This window comes from Lutra lutra, chromosome 13 (genome assembly GCF_902655055.1).
Source record: "Lutra lutra chromosome 13, mLutLut1.2, whole genome shotgun sequence".
Taxonomy (NCBI): domain Eukaryota; kingdom Metazoa; phylum Chordata; class Mammalia; order Carnivora; family Mustelidae; genus Lutra; species Lutra lutra.
In genome coordinates this window covers 13465671-13479821 of record NC_062290.1, presented here as the reverse complement: position 1 = coordinate 13479821, position 14151 = coordinate 13465671, and the positions used below count along the sequence as shown (strand labels likewise).

The following is a 14151-nucleotide window of genomic DNA, read 5'->3' as shown; positions in this document are numbered from 1 at the left end:
TTTATTCATTTGACAGAGAGAGATCACAAGTAGGCAGAGAGGCAGGCAGAGAGAGAGGAAGAAGCAGGCTCCCCACTGAGCAGAGAGCCCGATGCGGGGCTCGATCCCAGGACCCTGAGATCATGACCCGAGCCGAAGGCAGCGGCTCAACCCCCTGAGCCACCCAGGCGCCCCTTCTTTCCAGGTTTTAAACCAGGAATCTTAAGGCAGACACACACACACACACACACAGCGTCCCCCTCCTCCACACCCCATCCCTCTAGAGTAGGAAATTGACATTTTTCCTTCCGGGTTTTAAACCAGAAATCTTAAGGCAGATTTTTTTTGGCTTTTTGTCTTTGTTCTTTTTTTATTTTGGCCACAAGTTTGAGCCAGTCCCTGGGATGTTTATTACAAAAATGAAATGAAATTAAAGGGCATTTTCAAACATAGTTGCTGTCAACGAATAGATATATGGCATGTAAAATTTTAAATCTCTCGGATAGTGATTACAAGATTTTTATTTAAGATTATTAAGAAACCTGGGGTGCCTGGGTGGCTCAGTGGGTTAAAGCCTCTGCCTTCGGCTCAGGTCATGGTCTCCGGGGTCCTGGGATCGAGCCCCGCATCGGGCTCTCTGCTCTGCAGGGAGCCTGCTTCCTCCTCTCTCTCTCTCTGCCTGCCTCTCTGCTTACTTGTGATCTCTGTCAAATAAATAAATAAAATCTTAAAAAAAAAAAAGATTATTAAGAAACCAGTAACCCAGTGGTTTTCAGCTATGCACTCCTGATTTTTTAAAATCTTTTTAAAATGATTTTTTAAAAATCACATGCCCAAGGCCCCCCTAGAGATTTTTACAGAAGAATCTCTGATGAGTAGGACCCCCAGGTGTTCGATGCGCAATCGGGTCTCATCACTACTGCTCTAACCTCTGACCTGTAACTCAGGGGTTCTCAGTGTGGTCCGGAGACCAGTAGCATCAGCCTCACAGGGGGGCAGGGGGAGGGGCTTGTTAGCAATGTGCCTGCTCTGTCCCCACCTCAGGCAGTCAGCGGGTGGGGCCTGGAAGTCTGATCTGACAAGCCCTCCAGGTGTTCTGATGCACACTCAGGTGTGAGAACCACTCTCTGACTCAGTGGTTCTCAAGTGTGGCTGCACATTCACATCGTCTGGGGAACTTTGAAAACCTGCCAATGCTATGCCCCACCTGCAGAGATGATGATGGCATCAGTCCGGGCTGGGTCTGAGTGTGGGTGGCTTCCTCAAGCTCGTTCTGTTATGTCATTCTATCACGCAGCCGGATTGAGAACATTGCTGAGAGTTCAAAATAGAGTGGGCAGTACTCACTTTATTTTTATTTATTTTTCTTTTCTCTTTATTGTTATTTTTTAATTTTTTAAAAGATTTTATTTGACAGACAGAGATTATTTGACAGAGATTACAAGTAGGCAGAGAGGCAGGCAGAGGGAGAGAGAGGAGGAAGCAGGCTCCCTGCAGAGCAGAGAGCCCGATGCAGGGCTCGATCCCGGGACCCCGGGACCATGACCTGAGCCGAAGGCAGAGGCTTTAATCCACTGAGCCACCCAGGCGCCCTCTTTTCTCTTTAAAGTTTTTGTTTAGATTTCCAGTTGGTTAATATACAGTATAATAATATTAGTTTCAGGTGTACAATATAGAGATTGAACGCTTGCATACAGTACCCAGTGCTCATCACGATAGGTGCATTCCTTAATCCCTATCACATGTTTCATCCATTCCCCTCGCTGCCCCCCACAAGCCCACCTCCCCTCTGGTAGTTAAGAGTCTCTATTGTTCACTGTAGTTAAGAGTCTCTTCTGCTTTGCTTCCCCCCCTCTCTCTTTTTTAACCCCGCTGCCCCTATGTTCATCTGTTTTGTTTCCTAAATTCCACATATGAGTGAAATCATATGGTATTTGTCTTTCCCTGACTGACTTATTTCACTTAGCATAAGGAACTCTAGCTCCATCCATGTCTTCGCCAATGGCAAGATTCCATTCTTTTTTTTTAATGACTGAGTAATATACCTGTGTGTGTCTGTCTGTCTGTGTGTCTGTGTATACACATCACCTCTTCTTTATCCATTCATCAGTCAATGGATTCTGGGCTCTTTCCATATTTTGGCTATTGTAGATAATGCTGCTATAAATATCAGGGTGTGTGCCGTACTCATTTTAAAAGAAGGGAAATAAATGGGTTTGTGGCCAGAATGATAGGTGAATAATAGGGGTGTGTATTGGGGAAGTGATTCATCAAGATAGTGATTCATTTTAGTCCCAGCCTTCGGTGTTCCACCTGTTACAAGGCCAGACAAACAAGGATTTTAAAAAATCTAGATGCATTTCCTTCTGTGATGTCTGTTACTTCAGTCAAGGTTTGGACTTGCAGCCACATGGAAAAAGAGATAGAGGGTTTGATAAAAATGAAATTCAAGCGCTTCACAGCATCTGATGTAACATCTGTGTCAAGGATCTGGGTTGGGACCATGACAAATAAGGCACATGCTCTTTTCCCCTCCAGGCAAGCGTGGGCTTTGGTTGGGGTCATCGATGGAGGAAGTACTTCTTGCAACGAGTCCGTGAGAAACTATGAAAACCATAGTAGTGGAGGCAAGGCTCTTGCCCAAAGAGAATTTTATACTGTGGATGGTCAGAAGTTTGCCGTGACAGCTTACAGTGAGTGGATTGAAGGTAAGCAAGAATGGTTTAGACTCTTCTAAGACATTGGTAAGTATTGTGAAAGACTGGTTTCGTTAGGTGGAATTGTATCCAAGGGACAGTCTAATTAGGTTTCTCAACTGGTTGAAGATGAAACCTATCATTTCCCACTGTAGTCCATCCTTTTGACTCAAAGAGTTCTTGCTGGGTTGGAGAATGCTCTGTTGAAGCCTGGTCCCTCCCAGCTGGCCTTTGTTCTTGATTCTCGAGTCATAAAGTCATCATGACCTAACCATAAAGTGTGGTTAACTATTAGAGATGGATTTGTTTCCTGGATTTGATACCACTGGAACCAGTCTAAATGTGACAGGGTGAGCTGCCTTTGGTTAACCTGAGACGGTGAATATGTTTTTGTACTTTGAATCTTTTCTTTATGCAGACATGTAGCAAATAGTACCTTTGCACACATGCTATATAAACAACCCTCATTTTCTTAGCAACTTTTCCTTGGTCCAGCTAATGCAATTGTCTTCTAAACGAGTTGGAAGACACAGGAACATACAAAATAAAAATTAAGTTCTAACCCTGTCATTAAGAGAGAATTGTTTCTGTGCAAATAATCTAGTTATTTTTCTCTTATATATGTTTTTCTCCCCTAATGTCCATTTTGTTTTAGCCTGTTTCCCTCGCTTAAAATAACATTTTATACAGTTACCTTAGGTCTTTAACATTTTCTTCCACATAATTTTTATTCTCATTCCCCTTTCAGAAGAACAATAATTAGTTCAAATAATGCCTGGCGCTGGGTGTTCAGGGTACCTCTGACTTGTTTCTTTAAGGATGTTTCCTCTCCTGTTTTGCTGCCAGGTTTCTTGGCTCAAGGTATGGATTAGCAGGCTCCTGTCTGTGCTTGCCCACTACCTTTCTTTTGCAAGCAAAAATTATCCCAAAATTATTGTGAAAGGAGTAATCGAGAGGTGCCTTGTTATCCAGAAAGGTTGATTTTAGGGCTCATACCTCAGTTTTCAGCAGCAGGGGGCCACTATGCTTACTAAGATGGACTTCTGGAGACAGAGAGCCCCGCTCTTTCACTTCCTATGTGATGGTGGGCATGTGACTTGAACTTCCTAGCTCTCAGTTTCCTCATCTGAAAAATGGGCACAGTCAGAGAAACTACCACATAGGGCTGCTGTGGGTGTCTGAGGGGAAGAATATGAAGTTTTTCATACATGTGCCTAGCTATTTTAATGTTAGCTATTTTAATGATGATCCAAACATGACTTGGGTTGTAATGGTGCATTTTGTACCCTTGTAATTAAACAGAGAAAGTCTTTTGCTTTAAAATACGCAGGTAAATAGAGTTCCCTGTATGTAATAGAGACTTTCACATGTTCCTTCTAAACAGCCTTCTGGGTTTGGGCCAAGGAGATGGTACCTACTACGGACAAGGAAGCTCAGGTTTCTGCCTCCAAAACCACTGCTTTCTACCCCGTCATGGTTGCCCCTGGCAAAAAGCAGATGGGAAACATTTCTTAGCAAGAATTTGGTCCCGCGGGATGCCTGGGTGGCTCAGTGGTTGAAGCCTCTGCCTTTGGGTCGGGTCATGATCTCAGGGTCCTGGGATCGAGTCCCGCATCGGGCTCTCTGCTCAGCAGGGAGCCTGCCTCCTCCTGTCTCTCTCTGCTTGCCTCTCTGCCTACTTGTGATCTGTCTGTCAAATAAATAAAAAAAAATATTATAAAAAAAAAAAAAGATTAAAAAAAAAAAAGAATTTGGTCCCGCATGAAGAGCTTAGTGGAAGGGCTTCCAGTAAGACTTCATGCAGAGGATAATTACTGACAAACCTCAAATCAACATTTCCTCTGTGGAAAATTTTGTTTTTATTTCCACATTAGCAGTGACTACTCATTTCTGGAAGAGGGTCCGTTCTAGCTGTCCTAGGATATTGGGTCCCGTGTTCTCAATGACTCTTTTCTGGAAGAGGTAGAAAAATCTCTCCAGGAAGCAAGGGGGGGCGGAGCTTATTTCCTTTCATGTTTCCAATTCGCTGGTGTTAATGGGAGGAAATCTTAGGCAGGATTTTCTTCTGATGCTAGGAAAAAGTGAGGACTTAGTAAATAACACAGATCTTCCCAATCTAACCTTATGACTTCTTTCTTTAAACAGCAACAAATCCTCATGGTCTTTGAAGTTGAACCTGATGTATCCAGCAACCCTCTTCTTTAAAAAGCAGTTTTTAAAAAAATATTATGTGAAAAAAATGGTTTCTTAGTTCTTTGTTTATTTATTTATTTATAAAGATTTTACCCATTCATTTGACAGAGAGAGACACAGCGGCAGAGGGAACACAAGCAGAGGGGGTGGGAGAGGAAGAAGGCAGGCTTCCCGCTGAGCCGGGAGCCCAGTGCAGGGCTGGAGCCTGATGTAGGGCTCCATCCCAGGACCCTGCAATAACGGACCTGAGCTGAAGGCAGACACTTAATGACTGAGCCACCAGCCACCCCACTTAGTTCTTTTTTTAGATTTTTTTTTTTTTTTTTGGTGAAATCTGAAAATTTGGGCAGTGATTATCCTTGCTCCTGAGGTTCTTGGTTATCTTTGTGTTTATCCTGCCCATTCTGATTCTTGGGCAGGCAAAATAATAAAGAAGTTAGGAGACTGGGCTCTGGAGTTCAGTTAGCATTTAGTTTTGGGGTCTGCCATTTTCCAGCTGTTCTTCAAACTCCCTGACTTCTGGTTTCTTCATCCCTAGTGTGCATAGCAGTTTCTTTCTCTCCCAGTTGTTTTGATAAAAGCCATTTATTTATTAAATCTATTTATTTTTTAAGACTTTATTTATTTGAAAGAAAGCACAAGTGCGGGGAGGGGGAAGAACAGAGGGAGAGGGAGAAGCAGACTCCCCGCTGAGCAGGGAGCCCAATGAGGGACTCGGTCCCAGGACCCTGGGATCATGACCTGAGCTGAAGGCAGACACTTAACAGACCACCCAGGCACCCTGAAAAGTTTATTTATTATGTATGCAAAGTCCCAGCAACTATTAGCTGTTGTTATTGGAGTCACTATTATTAATATTATTATTATTATTTTTAAAGATTTTATTTATTTATTAGTCAGAGAGCGAGCGAGCACCGGCAAACAGAGTGGCAGGCAGAGGCAGAGGGCAAAACAGGTTCCCCGCCGAGCAAGGAGCCTGATGTGGGACTCAATCCCAGGTCTCTGGGATCATGACCTGAGCGGAAGGCAGCCGCCCAACCAACTGAGCCACCCAGGCGTCCCTATTAATATTATTATTTAGACCAAGTCCCATCATAGGCTTTAGTGTCTGGATAAAAGAAATAAATAAACAAGAAAGCTACTTTACTTTTTTTTTTTCAGTACTTTTCTTTTGGTCCTTTGTGAAAACCAATACATGGTAAGTTGGCATCTCAAGGAATAGAATCCATGACTTGCTCAGGTTAGGTTTTCTCGGGAGAGTGGGCTCAGGACTGTCAAGGTGTCTGTAGTATTCCTTGTGCCTTGCCCGAATTTCCCTCTTTCTGAGTTCCCTAACTTGAGTCAGTGTGTTTCTTCACTCCTGCCACGGACCCGTAGGGTCGGTATCTTAAAGTCACCCCGGAACAGTGCGCCAGTTAACTGGAAGGATGGTTGTAAGTACAGATACAAGGAAACAGACAGCTTTGAGACGTGGTGTTTTCCCTTCTCTATTGATCTTACAATGTTGCTTCCATCTGTTGTGTATACATTTGCATTAAGTCAGCTTTTGGTTTGTGACAGATTCTATCACGGGTGTTTTAGAAGCAGGAAATGCTGCTACACTTGGTTGCACATGAAAGAGTAAGTGAAGGAGATGTTGGATCAACTTTTCAGTTTTGGTCAGCTGATGGGGAACTGACTTCGAGTTTCGAAAGGATGCATTGGGAGAGATCAGGGATTAGTCCCTGGGTCATGTAGACGGCAGAGTTGACGTCATCCCGGGGAAGGAGCGGAGTTGGACAGGGACACTATCTTGTGGCCTCTGGGTGACACTGTAGATCCTAGTGGGAATGCTGGTCCCTTCAGCAGATATCTGTGAGTTTGCACGAAGAAACAGAGGAGCAGATAAACAGGTGGACATACTCTGCTGCCTTCATGAATGTACCCTCCAAGGAAGTGAGCTATTCTCCCCTTGGACAGGTGTGAATAATACCAGAAGGAACCCTAGAATGAGAATACTGGAGAAGGAGGTTGCTTCCAGCAAGGATGTCGGGGAAGTCCTTAATGTTGGGGCACCTGGCTGGTCCAGTTGGTAGAGCATGTGGCTCTTGATCTTAGGGTTGTGAGTTTGAACTGGGGTAGTATCTTGGTTGGTGGATTAAGAGTGGAAGGACATTGTAGCTAAGGAACAAAGCATGAACAAAGGCCCAGGACAAGAGATTGCCTAAGCAAATTTGTATTCTTAAGATGATGTATGTTCTCTCTCTCATCCTGTGTCTGGATCACATTGAAATATTGAGTATTTACTACAGACCAATTCCGTGTTTGGCAGCATCTCCTTATGTGTGATATGCTCTTACTACATTTTAGGACTGCTAGGAAGCCTTATTAGATAGTTTTAGCACTGAATGCAAGTACAGAGAGATTTGGGGATCAAAAAGAGTAGTTGGACATTTCCTGTCCCGTCGTGGTTCGGGGAACATGGGGTGCTCTACCCTGGAGGTCAGGCTGTCCATGTCCATCTTCTTATTATCAGTGTCTGCAGAATGACAGGCACACGGTTAGCACTGGTAAAAATGTACTGTCTAACTCAGCTTTTGATCTGTGAGTCAAGGAGGAGGTGGAAATGCCTACTAACACATCATTTTCTTTCTTACTTTTTGGTTTAGGTGTTTCTCTTTCAGGTTTCCGGGTGGAGGTTGTGGATGGAGTGAAGCTTCACCTGCTGGACGACGTTAGTAGTTGGAAACCTGGAGACCAGATCGTGGTCGCAAGCACAGACTATTCTATGTACCAGGCAGAGGAGTTCACTCTCCTCCCCTGCCCTGAGTGCAACCGCTTTCAGGTCAAAGTCAAAGGTACTGGACTGCTCAGAATGTTTCTTGGCATTTGATTCCTGTAGCATCCCACTTCCCGCCACCCCACCCCAAAGCCAGGGCCCTCCTCATTGCTGTCATCACCACCACCATTGTCATCTGGATATTAAAGATCTTAGCCGTGGGGTGCTTTGAACACCAGATCCTAGGGGATGTTAGCTAAGAGTATTTAAGGAGCAATAGTGTTGTTGTTAATGATGTGTAGCAGACAAATCAGGGTCTTTTGTGCTGATTTAAAACAAACAAACAAAAAAAGATGGAGCTACACGGATTGATCCTCCTCCCCCAAGATCCTATCCAACTTCTTTTCATTTTTTACTATCGAATAATAATCCAATTATCAACTGATTCATACTTAAATAGAAGTCTTTTTTCTTGTTAATTAAAGAAAATCTCATTGTTTTTGAGCACCTACTTCCTTGGCAAAAAAGCCAGATCTAATTATTAAAATAGAACCGGGAAGGTATTTTCATAGATTACATTTTTTTATCGTAAGCTTGAGTTCTTTGACGGAAAGCATTATGCAGTGAGACCCGTACTGTATAAGCTGTGTTTGGGAAGAACAGCTGAATTCTACCAGGTACTTATCCTGAGACTGTAATAGGCAAAGCTCGTTTATGTGTTGCTTCACTTGTGGACGTTACTACATTGTCTCCCTTCCTTCTGTACTCAAGATTATATATATATTCATGGTATAAAACCAAAGAGTTTATGGTAACTATTTAATAAGCACACAGTCATGGGTAATTTAGAGCTCTAAGTAGTTCAAGGCAAAGTGTTTTTGCTTTAAAAAAAAATAGGACAACTGGCTCCCTTGGCACTTTCTGTGCTTTATTCAGTGTTGTACTTTTCCTTCTTGATGATATAGAGCATAAGCAGAAAACAACACCCCCCCCAAAAAACCATGTTACTATCTGGCATTAATTTTGTTTGGAAATTCCCACTCTTGTTAACAAGTCTACCTGATAATGAATCTCCCATGCTCTCAGCTGCTTGATTTATTTGTGTTTTTCCTTCCTGACTTTATGTGATAAAAACGTCAGAGAAAAGCTCATTATTAAAGTGTTTCTAGACTTCTAGAAAGGTGGAAATTTAGAAGAATGCGTGCTCATATTAAAATAAGAAGTAGGAAAGATGGCCATGTTTGTAATGTTAATGTTTCCATGCATATTACTTTAGTTTTGAAGTGAAAGCAAAAATAACTCGATACCCCGTTATCAACATCTGCAAAACCATTCCTTTTTCAGGATTCACTATGCATTTGGTTCTTCATGTGCCCTCAGGAGATTAGAACAAGAGCGTTTGGAAGGAACAAGATAGAGAAAGAGAGGGAGGGTACTTAGGTACATTCCAGAATATTGGTGCCATTCAGGAGAGGATTAAGCCCCATGTCTGTGTTTGGTTTTGAGATTGAGTAAATGGTTAGAGTAAATAATCTTTAAAATTAATAATAAATAATCTTTTAAATTAATAATAAATAATCTTAAAGAAATAATCGTAATTAAATAATTAAAAATAATAATTATATAATATAATTATAATATAATAATAAAATAATGTTAATTAAATAATATTAATTAATAAATCATCTTTAAAATCGCTTCCTTATATTCTGTGATGCTGAGGTATTCGGGAATGGCAGCACACTATCCATTTGGATAATATCTTGGAGTTGCACAATAAAGAGGACTGTCTTTTCGATACGTTTCATGTGTTCTTTGCTAAAAATATTTTTTGTCTCTTGCCCATGTGAACCAGAAGCCCCTCAGTTCCTGCATATGGGTGAGATCACCGATGGTGTAGACATGAGAGCCGAGGTCGGAATTCTCACCCGGAACGTTGTAATCCGAGGAGAAATGGAAGACTCCTGCTACGCTGGGAACCAGTGCCAATTCTTTAACTATGATACATATGGGGGACATGTCATGGTAGGCAAAAGATTTAATGAGTTCCTTGGTTGTTAAATACTTTCAAGGTTTTTTTAAAAGATTTTTAAAAATTTATATATTTATTTATGAGAGAGAGAGAGAGAGAAAGAGGAAGGATGGGAGGGAGAATGAGCAGGGCGGGGAGGAGCAGAGGGAGAGGGAGAAGCAGGCTTCCCGATGAGCAGGGAGCCCGATTTGGGACTTGCTCCCAGGACCTCCAGGATCATGACCTGAGCCAAATGCAGATGCTTAACCCATTGAGCCACCCAGGAGCTCCCAAATTTGCGGTGGGATCTATATGGATATGAAAAAGAAATCATATTTTATTTTTCTACTCAGTAACAATGAAGAGATTTTGCATAATTAAAAGAGAAAATTCTATCTTCATTTAGTTGACCTCGACCATTAGTTAAACCATTTTGTCTCATGCATGCAGTCTCTAAAAGGATCAAATGATTCTTTTTTTTTTTTTTTTTTAAGATTTACTTATTTATTTATTTGACAGACAGAGATCACAAGTAGGCAGAGAGGCAGGCAGAGAGAAAGAGGAAGGGAAGCAGGCTCCGAGAGAGAGAGCCCGATGTGGGACTCCATCCCAGGATCCCGGGATCATGACCTGAGCCGAAAGCAGAGGCTTTAACCCACTGAGCCACCCAGGCGCCCCTGGATCAAATGATTCTTTTTAGAACTTGATATGAAAGGGGAAGCGGTTGTGATATATACATACAAAATATCTTTCTGTAAGAATATTTTTTGTACGCAGATTTTTACTCTGTAAAAGTATTGAGCACTTACTCTGTGGTAAGCCTTGCCCTGCATACTATCTGCTGTGACTTCTGGGCTGCGTTTTGGGCTGCCTGTGTTTTAAAAACAGTTTTTGTGCACCGAGTAGGTTATGGTTGTTAACATTTCTGTTACACTGTTTACTGAAATTGTGGTCAGTGTTATTCCTTTGTTGTTAGTAGTATGAATAAAAATCCAGTGTTTAAAAATAGAATGCTGAAATTGTGGATCACAGAGAAATATTTAAAAAGAACTGAAGTAAATAATATTATGTGGGAAGATTAACAATTAACTGTTTATCAAACTGTGATGGTATTTACAGAAATGAAAGAACGAGACAAGACTGGAGATGACCAAAATATTTGAACAAATCAAAACATATTACGTATATAGAAATCATTTCTGTAGCTTTCCTGGTTGCATTTCCTTTTATTCCTAAGTAGAGGCTATTTTTATGGCTCTTTAAAGTATTCACTTATGTTGGGGCGCCTGGGTGGCTCAGTGGGTTAAGCCGCTGCCTTCGGCTCAGGTCATGATCTCAGGGTCCTGGGATCGAGTCCCACATTGGGCTCTCTGCTCAGCAGGGAACCTGCTTCCTCCTCTCTCTCTCTGTCTGCCTCTCTGCCTACTTGTGATCTCTGTCTGTCAAATAAATAAATAAAATCTTAAAAAAAAAAAAAGTATTCACGTATGTTAAGAAGCCTTTGCTGGGGCACCTGGTTGGCTCAGTAAATAGAGCATGTGACTCTTGATCTTAGGGTCGTGAGTTTGAGTCCCACATTGGGCATAGGGATTACTTAGAAAAAAAAAAAAAAGAAGCAAAAAAGAAGCATTTGCTAAATTAGGAACTGGAGATCCGGGAAAGCAGGGTGCCAAAGGGAAGGGGGGGAAATATATATATAAATAGATTTTATTTATTTATTTGACAGAGAGAGAGGGATCACAAGCAGGCAGGAGAGGCAGGCAGAGAGAGAGGGAGAAGCAGGCTCCCCGAAGAGCAGAGAGCCCGATGTGGGTCCTGACCCCAGGACTCTGAGATCATGACCTGAGCCGAAGGCAGAGGCTTAACCCACTGAGCCACCCAGGCGCCCCGAAAAAAATATTTTAATATGCATTCACCTTTAGACATTTTCTATTAGAGCCATATTTTTTTTTGCTACTCGAATATTCCAAAGTGTATTGCTTTGATTTCGGTTATCTTGTCCTACAGATAAGAAAGAATTTCACATCCGTCCATCTTTCTTACGTGGAATTGAAACACATGGGTCAGCAGCAGCTGGGGCGGTATCCTGTTCACTTCCACCTGTGTGGTGACGTGGATTACAAGGGGGGGTACAGACACGCGACCTTTGTGGACGGCTTATCTATTCATCACAGCTTCTCCCGGTGCATCACTGTGCACGGGACAAATGGTCTGCTGGTATGTAGCGTTCACTATGCTGACGCATAGTAACTCTCCTTCATTGTCACAACCTCTCCATCTGATTAAGTCCGCTCTTGTAGCGCCTGCCTTCCTCTGTCCTCCTCTTACTGAGAATTCTGGTGTTTTCCTCTATCAGGAGATCAGTAACAGTGGGCATTTGGCTTTGCCCGTCCAGTTAAGATGAAAACTTCTCTTTGCATCTGTAGTGAGTGCGCTGTGTAGATGGCACTTGTCACTTGTCACAGTGTCACTTGTCACTTAACCCTCAGTTGATCATGTTATCGATGACATTGCACGCTTGTGTTTCTACAGATTAAAGACACAATCGGATTTGACACGCTGGGTCATTGTTTCTTTTTGGAAGATGGTGTGGAACAGAGAAATACTTTGTTCCACAATCTGGGCCTCCTCACCAAACCCGGCACCCTCCTCCCCACCGATAGGAATAACTCCATGTGCACCACCATGCGAGACAAAGTGTTTGGAAATTATGTGCCTGTGCCTGCCATGGACTGCATGTAAGTGACGGGAAGAGAGAGAGAGACTCGTGTGTGATGCTCAAGGCCTTTAACTTTGTGGGGAAGATGTTTCGGGGGAAGTTTTCTAGTGGGCAGGATTTTTCCATGACTAGTGTTGAAGTCACTCTAAAAAAATGCCTTGCAGGGCCGTTTCAACTTTCTGGATCGCTCATCCCAACAATAACCTGATTAGTAACGCAGCTGCGGGCTCACAGGTAAGTAATGTTAAATGGTTCCGGTTGTGTGGTCTTCGTGTTGAGAAGTGTTCTGGTTTGTGGGGTTGTGATGTCATGGGGGACAGTCCAGCTCAGGCACGGTGCTGTGTTCTGGTACTGCTCGTTTCACGGAAAGCGGGATATGGTTGAGAGGGTCCTTTTGTTCCTTCTGCATCATTCCTGCCGGTTAGTACCTGTGGGTGTGGTAAGACGGATGCCAGATGGAGGAAAAGAGATGGGCTGATGTGTGGGGTTATTGGACCTTCCAGGTGCATTTTTGCTGGGTCATGTGCCGTCTTTCTGGCTTCTCATATTCAAGTTGTGCATGGCTGAATGCCTGATCATTTCAGTTTTTAATTTTAACGAATGAGGAAAGTCTTAGCTTTTCTCTATGGGAATGGATTGTTCTGTAGCATCTTAGGGCAGCAGTCATCCTGGTCAAGGTGGACTTCTTCTGTTGAAGTGCAGGGATCATACACACTTAGGGGCTTCATCTCCTTGGTAAAGCAGCTAAACTCTGTGCCTTCAATTAACTGTGTGCCTTGAATGATTTCAGAGACATGCAGACACATAAGAATAACTTAAGAGAATAAATGAGCCATTTTGGGATGGCAGAAATGTCTCTTAGAGAAACTTGGGAGATATTTACATTTATAATTGAGTGTGATTTGAAACTGTTAATTTATAATGGAAAAGTGAGTCTTGAAGACATTATACTATTATGATTATGTCCATGCTGCGCACTGTAGTACAGAAATAGGAGCTTTGCTGCAACACCTGCATATTCATATTTATGAATTTATATATAAATATAATATTTATATGATAAAAATATTATATACACATATTTATATACATTATATACAAATATTAAATATTATATACACATTATATATATATATAATCTATTAAATTTTTAAAAGGAAAGAGATACCTAGCATTATTTCCAGGACTGAGTAAAAGATTAGGGGAAGGGAGTATTTCTTCCAGATAATGAGATTATGGGCATCTCTGGGTGATGGTGGTATTCACTTCTGTGATTTTCCTTAAAAACATAAAACATAAAATTCTTACTTACCAGGGCAGAGACCTGGACATTTAATCATTTCAGGTTTCCGTCCATTCATTTTTCATCACATGTTTGCTGACCATCTATCAGATTTGTGCCAAGAGTTTCTGATTGGAAGATAGGTTTTGGGGCCAAGATGGCCACAGGCTTGATACACAGCCTCACCCTGGCTGGGATCATCTTCTGATTTGTGTTACATTTCCAATGAACAGAGCAAAGGTTCCTTTTAGTTTGTTTCAGAAGTCGTGGGTTGAAGATGAAAGTAAATTGCAAATGGTTCATGGAACAATGTAAGGGGAGGTTGCCACAAGCCCTTCCTGGAGCTCATGTGAGACATGAAGAAAGCCCGTCTCTCATTTCCCATCTTATATTTGCCCTTTTTCCTTTTCATTCTGTGAGTTCTTTCTTTTCTTTCTAGAAAAACCATTCCAGTAAAACTCATGTTTTGGCAAGGGTTTACCTCCCCAAATAAATCAAACTCTTTCTTGTACG

The 14151-nt window shown here is 42.1% G+C and overlaps 1 protein-coding gene across 1 annotated transcript in view; it reads left to right on the top strand.

Annotated features, from left to right (window-relative positions):
- CEMIP2 (cell migration inducing hyaluronidase 2) overlaps nucleotides 1-14151 on the top strand; it is an 84997-nt gene that overhangs the window by 29984 nt on the left and 40862 nt on the right. The window contains 6 exon segments of the mRNA XM_047699331.1: nucleotides 2518-2687; nucleotides 7517-7705; nucleotides 9482-9651; nucleotides 11645-11854; nucleotides 12170-12375; nucleotides 12521-12590. Coding sequence (XP_047555287.1) covers nucleotides 2518-2687; nucleotides 7517-7705; nucleotides 9482-9651; nucleotides 11645-11854; nucleotides 12170-12375; nucleotides 12521-12590 — 1015 coding nt within the window.